This window comes from Eimeria necatrix, genomic scaffold, assembly GCF_000499385.1.
Source record: "Eimeria necatrix Houghton genomic scaffold, Enh_scaff393, whole genome shotgun sequence".
Classification (NCBI taxonomy): Eukaryota; Apicomplexa; class Conoidasida; order Eucoccidiorida; family Eimeriidae; genus Eimeria; species Eimeria necatrix.
This window is the reverse complement of record NW_013655369.1, coordinates 2,501-9,509: the sequence shown is the minus strand read 5'-3', so window position 1 is coordinate 9,509 and position 7,009 is coordinate 2,501. Positions and strand designations below refer to the sequence as shown.

Below are 7,009 nucleotides of genomic sequence, written 5' to 3'. Positions count from 1 at the left end.
GCTAGCTATGGCTAGCTATGGCTAGCTATGGCTAGCTATGGCTAGCTGTGACTAGGTGTGGCTAGCTGTGGCTAGCTGTGGCTAGCTGAGGCTAGCTATGGCTAGCTGTGGCTAGCTGTGGCTAGCTGTGGCTAGCTGTGGCAAGCTGTGGCAAGCTTAGAAGCTGAAGCAAACCAGCTAGCTAGCTCTCTAGCTAGCTATCCAGGGGCTAGCTGTAGCTAGCTGCAGCTAGCTGTAGCTAGCTGCAGCTAGCTGCAGCTAGCTAGCTACAATGCCACACAACTGGCTAGCTGCTGCTGCTGCTGTGGCTGGCTGGCTGCAGCTGCCGCTGCAGCTGCTGCTGCTGTTGCTTCAAAAGTTACGGCTGCAGCTGTTGCTGCAGTTGCTGCCGCTGCTGCTGCTGCAGTTGCTGCTGCTGCTGCAGTTGCTGCTGCTGCTGCTGCTGGAGTTGTTGTTGCTGCTGCTGCTGCTGCTGGAGTTGCTGCTGCTGCTGCAGCGAGGTGAGGCGGCGGAGAGCTCGGCGCGCTGCAGACAGAGTCCAGGGAAGCAAATAAGAACAAAAACTTTTAAAATAAATTTAAGATTAATTTAAAATGAATTTAAATTTAATTTAAATGAATTTAAATTTAATTTAAATGAATTTAAATTCATTTAAATTCATTTTGAATCTTCCGGCGCTTCAAACGCTTCATTTTGATGTGCTGAGGTGTACATACACCTGAAATCGAGGCCGGGGCTGCAGCCGCCAAAGCCCCGAGGGCCCCACACTCTAAACCCTAAACCCTAAACCCTAAACCCTAAACCCTAAACCCTAAACCCTAAACCCTCAAGATCTTCTTTTTCTGTTTTGTTCTCGCGCCGCCACTCCCTCTTTCGCTCGAGCAGCAGCAGCAGCAGCAGCAGCAGCAGCAGCAGCAGCAGCAGCAGCAGCAGCAGCAGCGCGAGCAAACAGAAAAGGGAATAATACATTTATTTATTTATTATTATTTATAATTTATTTATTATTTTAAATTTATTTATAATTTATTTCCTTTCAATTCTTTTATGATCCACTCAAGCCCAAAAAGACCCAATGCGAGCCCAGCGCCTGAGACCTAGGGTTTAGGGTTAGGGTTTAGGGTTTAGGGTTTAGGGTTTAGGGTTTAGGGTTTAGGGTTTGCAATGGAGGAGGAAGTGCCGGTGTTGACTTTTTTCAAAGTCAACAAAAAAGGAAAAGCCCGAAAAGTCTCCAAAGAGATTTACTTAAGAGATGACGTTTGCTGCGGCATTAAGGGCTGCTGCCACTGCCCCCCCAGCAGCCAAACCAGTAAACCCTAAACCCTAAACCCTAAACCCTAAACCCTAAACCCTAAACCCTAAACCCTAAACCCGGAGCCCTAGGCCCTGTGCGGCGTGGGGTCTGGCGCTGGCTGCGGCTGCGGCTGGTCAGCAGCAGCTGGACGCGCCAAACCCTAGCAGCAAACCCTAAACCCTAGCAGCAAACCCTAAACCCTAGCAGCAAACCCTAAACCCTAGCAGCAAACCCTAAACCCCAGCAGCAAACCCTCGCCGCTGCTTGCTGCCCTCCACGCCTCAGCCCTCCCCCCGCCTCCAACCCAACCTGCACCTCCTGCTGCTGCTGCTGCTGCTGCTGCTGCTGCTGCTGCTGCTGCTGCTGCTGCTGCTGCTGCAGGCTGTCTGCGGGTGCCCGCCGAAACAACATTTAATTTCCCCACAAACTGGGGAGTGAATTATATTTATTTTTTATCATTTATTTATTCATTTATTATTTATTTATTTATTTATTTATTTATTTATTTATTTATTTATTTATTTATTTATTTTCTTCTGCAGGTTAGGGCGAAGAACCTGCAGGTGTACGGACGCCTGAAGCGCCTCTGCATGAACAGCAGCAGCAGCAGCAGCAGCAGCAGCAGCTGCAGCAGCAGCAGCAGCAGCAGCAGCAACGAAGCAGCAGAAGTTCCGGAAAAGAACTTTTTTCTTTTTCCAAATGAATTCTTCAGAGAGACTTTTACTCTCCCCGAAGACAGTGAGCTGTTGCTGCACTTTCGCGTTCTCATTTCATTTCATTTGGCACTTAGCTAGCTAGCTAGCTAGCTAGCCAGCTAGCCAGCTAGCTAGCTAGCTAGCCAGCTAGCTAGCTAGCTGGCTAGCTAGCTGGTTTTGCTGCCTGGTTTTGGGTTGTTTATTAGCTAGCTAGCTAGCTTTATTTGTGGAATGGCCACTTAGCAGCTAGCTGGCTAGCTAGCTAGCTAGCTAAATGGCTAGCTAGCTAGCTAGCTAGCTAGCTAGCTATTTATTGGCCAGCGGCCTAGCTAGCCAGCTAGCTAGCTAGCTAGCTAGTCAGCCGATCAGCGAATCCGGTCCTTTCCTTTTCACTTATTCACTATTTATTTATTTATTTATTTATTTATTACTTATTTATTTATTTATTTATTTATTTATTTATTTATTTATTTATTTATTTATTTATTCATTTATTTTTATTTGCAGATGAAAGTTCGGAGGCGTACAGCGAGCGTTTGCTGTGCGTGTCTGCGCGTTGGGTGTCTAGACACCTGGAGGCGAGCTTTTCTTTCGGCGATTTTCGCGAAAAAGAAACCAAAAAAGACAAAACAAAAAATAAAAATGAAAATAAAACCGAAAATGGAGTCGAAATGCTCCAGTTTGAGCTCCAAACTCCCCAAAATGAGGAAGAAATCGAAAAAAACGACCCGGAAAAAGTCCTTCTGCTCCTCATGGAAGGCGAACACCTCCAAGTCCTGCTTTTCCCTTTTCCTTTTTTATTTTTATTTTATTTTTATTTTATTTTTATTTATTTTATTTTATTTTTATTTCTTTTTAATTTCTTTTTATTTCTTATTTTTATTTCTTTTTAATTTCTTTGTATTTTTAATTTCTTATTTTTATTTGTTTTTATTTCTTTTTATTTCTGTTTATCTATTTTCATTTCTTTTTATTTATTTTTGTATTTCTTTTTATTTATTTTTTTATTTATTTTTATTTCTTTTAATTTCTTTTTATTTCTTGTTTTTATTTCTTTTTATTTCTGTTTATCTATTTTGATTTATTTTTATTTATTTTATGTTTCTTTTTATTTCTTTTTAATCTCTTTTTTATTTATTTAATTTCCTTTCCATTTCTTTTAGTTCTTTTTTAATTCCCTTTTTGTCCTTTTTTGTATTTTGATTTTTTGCATCTTTTCTTTTTATTGTTTTTTGTTTAATTCTTTTTTCTTTTTCCTTTTCATTCCTTTGTTTGTCTTTTAAAAGTTTTTATCTTTTCAACTTTTTATTTTTTAAAATTCTTTCTTTTGATTTAGTTTTAATTATCCTTTCAATTATCTTTTTATCTTTTAATAACTCTTTAATTCTCGTTTATCTTTTGATTTTCTTTTCTTTATATTCCTCTTTCCTGATTTTCGTTTCTTTAATTTTCTTTTTAATGAATTTTCTTTTAATTAATTTTCTTTTAAATTAATTTCTTTTTGTTTTGCATTAAATTGTTTTATTCCATTTATTTATTTTCTTTTAATTAATTTCCTTTTATTTCATTTTAATTTAAACAAATTCTTTTATTTATTTTCTTTTCAAGCTTTCCAATTACTTCCAACCCGCCTTTTCTTCTCCTTTTTTTCCCAATTAACTAATCCATTCATTCATTATTATTTATTATTTATTTATTTATTTATTATTTATTTTTTATTTATTTATTTATTATTTATTTATTTATTTATTTATTTATTTATTTATTTATTTATTTTTAGGAGTTGGCGAAGAAGTGGGGCCTTTGTTGCAAATCCATAAAAGACTTCCTCGATTTCGTCCGCCCGAAATTTCCTTTCGCCGGAGAACAACTTCCAGATGTAACTTTTATTTTATTTTATTTTATTTATTTATTTATTTATTTATTTATTTATTTATTTATTTATTTGATTTATTTTATTTATTTATTTATTTATTTATTTATAGTGTTTGTTTTATTTGTTTTATTTGTTTGTTTGTGTTTTTATTTTATTCAGTTTATTTGACTTAGTTTTATTAATTTGATTTGATTTATTTGATTTGATTTGATTTGAGTAATTTGATGCAACTTAATTTGATTCGCTTATTTACTTATTTATTTATTTTATTATTTTATTTATTTATTTATTTATTTATTTATTTATTTATTGTTTACTGTCGTTGATATCTTTCAAATGTTTTAATTTATTTTAATTGCTTTCAATTTCTTTTAGTTGTTTTAATTAATTTTAATTGCTTTAATTCCGTTTAATTGTATTTAATTACTTTTCATTGTTTTTAATTGCTTTTAAGTCCTCTCAATTCTTAACTTTTTAAATTATATTAAATTATTTTAAATTGTTTTTAATTGTTTATAACTGTTTCAGTTGCTTTTAATTGTTTTTAATTGTTTTTAATTGCTTTAAGATGCGTTTAGTTGCTTTTAATTATTTTTAATTGATTTTAATTGTTTTTAATTGATTTTAATTGTTTTTAATTGCTTTTATTATTGCATTTAATTGCATTTAATTGCTTTAATTTGCTTTTAATTGCTTTTTGTGTTCAGTTTATTTCCGAAAAGAAGGCCCTGGACTCAAAAGTGATATTTGAATTTCATTTAAATGAAAAAGAAATTCAAAAAAAAATTAAAAATCAAAAACTCAAAAAAGGAAAACTCAAAATGCACCCCGACTGCTGCTGGAGAGGCACTGTTGTCTGCGCTGGTAATTAAATATTTATTTATTTATTTATTTATTTATTTATTTATTTATTTGTATTTATTTATTTATTTATTTATTTGTATTTATTTATTTATTTATTTATTTATTTAAATTATTTAGTTGTAACTGGTGATTGTAAATAAAAAAAAGAAATGTTTGTAACTTGTCTGGTTTTTGAATTTCATTTAAGTTTCTTTTTTGTGATGGGCAAAAAGCAGTTTTATTTATTTATTTATTTTAATTTAAATTAACTAATTTATTAATTAATTAATTAATTAATTAATTAAGTTATTTATTTTGTTCTATTTATTTGTTTTATTTAATTTGTTTTTATTTATTTGGCGAAGGGGAGGAGATAAAGATAATAGGAAGGCGAAATCTGAACAGAGCTTTTGAAGGAGACATAGTTGCTGTTGAGTTGATTGAGGAAGAGACACAAAGCAGCAGCAGCAGCAGCAGCAGCAGCAGCAGCAGCAGCAGCAGCAGCAGCAGCAGCAGGAGTTTGGAGGAGCAGCAAAGAGAAGAAAAACGCAAACTTGAGGTGTATGCGGAGCTTTTGGAAACTGAAGACGATCCCCTTCTAAACGATCCCGAGTGGGAGTCGCCCGATCCCGATCCCAGCAGCAGCAGCAGCAGCAGCAGCAGCAGCAGCAGCAGCAGCAGCAGCAGCAGCAGCAGCAGCAGCAGAGCCGGTATTTTGGAAAAAGAGGGAGATGAGGAGGTGGAAATGAAAGACAGAAATAAAAAAAGAAAAAGTGGAGATGAAAAAGAAATAAAAGAAGAAAAAGAAAAAGAAATAAAAGAAAAAGAAATAAAAGAAAAAGAAATAAAAGAAAATGAAATAAAAGAAAATGAAATAAATGAAAATGAAATAAAAGAAAATGAAAAAGAAAATGAAAAAAAGAAAAAAGAAAAAAAAGGAAAAGTTGTCGGAATTATTCAAAAAGGCAGAAGAGAGTTTTTCGGGTCTTTGAAGCCTTTGGATAAAACCCGAGGCAAGTTCAATAATTAAGTTAATTTAATTAAATTAATTTAATTAATTTAATTAATTTAATTAAATGAAATAAATTAATTAAATAATTAATTAATTAGTTATTTATTTATTTAATTGTTTAAATGAATTATTTGATTAAAATTCATCAAAATGTTCATTTTTTGTTTTTAATTTTTAACTTTCGCTCTTTTACCGCCTTTTCCGCACAAAAAACCAATTCCAATTCTTTGTTTTCAAAATAAATAAATAAATAAATACATAAATAAATAAATAAATAAATAACTTAATTAATTGGTTAATTGGTTAATTAATTAATTAATTAATTAATTAATTAATTAATTATTTTTATTTTTTTATTTTTTTTTCAGCTTTATCTTCTTCGGCGTCGATAGAGCGGATTTTTGTGCCTGTCGATCCTCGGATTCCAAACATAATCATAAAAGTAATTTATTTATTATTTATTATTTATTTATTATTTATTTATTTGTTTATTTATTTATTTGTTTATTTATTATTTGTTATCTATTTATTATTTATTTATTTATTTTTGATAGAAAGGATTGGAAGAATAAAAGACTTTCTCGTTTAATAAATAAATAAATAAATAAATAAACAAATAAATAAATAAATAAATAAATTAATTAATTAATTAAAAATCTTTTTTTGAATTTGGAAGTCCAAGTGCACTTTGAATCATTTTTAGCTTTTGGCGTTTTTGTTCGTTTTCGGTGAATTTTGGGTCTTTTTTTTTGATTTTAATTGCAATTGAATTCCCAGTTGCTTCCGCATCATCTCCAGCTTTCATTTAATTCTTTTTCCGCTTTTTTGGACTTCTTTTGGACTTCTTTTGGACTTCTTTTGGACTTTTTTTGCTTTTTTTGACTCTTTTTCCCACAGACCCGCCAGTCCAAAGAACTCGACGGCAAAAGAATCGCCGTCGCCGTCGACGCCTGGGCCCCCACGCAAATGCTCCCCCGGGTATTTTTTGATTTTTTAAACCCTTTTTAAACCCTTTTTAAACCCCTTTTGAACCCTTTTTAAACCCTTTTTAAACCCTTTTTAAACCCTTTTGAGGCCCTTTTTAAACCCTTTTTAAACCCTTTTTTAAGCCCCTTTTAAACCCTTTTGAGGCCCTTTTTAGACCCTTTTTAAAGCCTTTTTTGAACCCTTTTTAAACCCTTTTTAAACTCTTTTTAAGCCCTTTTTAAACCCTTTTGAGGCCCTTTTTAAACCCTTTTCAAGCCCTTTTTATCCCCTTTTTAAACCCCTTTCAAAGCCCTTTTGAAGCCCTT

General features: G+C 32.7%; 2 protein-coding genes across 2 annotated transcripts in view; one reads left to right on the top strand and one right to left on the bottom strand.

Moving 5' to 3' along the window:
* Positions 1-358: 358 nt before the first annotated feature.
* Positions 359-1,702, bottom strand: ENH_00049970 (hypothetical protein; the record flags this gene model as incomplete). The annotated part of the gene is made up of 3 exons (XM_013585624.1): positions 359-525; positions 719-776; positions 1,601-1,702. The coding sequence occupies 3 exons, from the start codon at positions 1,700-1,702 to the stop codon at positions 359-361; spliced, it is 327 nt and encodes a 108-aa protein (XP_013441078.1).
* A 2,981-nt stretch (positions 1,703-4,683) lies between these two features.
* ENH_00049960 (hypothetical protein) overlaps positions 4,684-7,009 on the top strand; it is a gene marked incomplete at both ends in the record, with an annotated part of 4,702 nt that continues 2,376 nt past the window's right edge. Inside the window, 3 exons of the mRNA XM_013585623.1 lie at positions 4,684-4,726; positions 5,071-5,444; positions 6,615-6,695. Coding sequence (XP_013441077.1) covers positions 4,684-4,726; positions 5,071-5,444; positions 6,615-6,695 — 498 coding nt within the window. The remainder of the gene's footprint in view (positions 4,727-5,070; positions 5,445-6,614; positions 6,696-7,009) is intronic.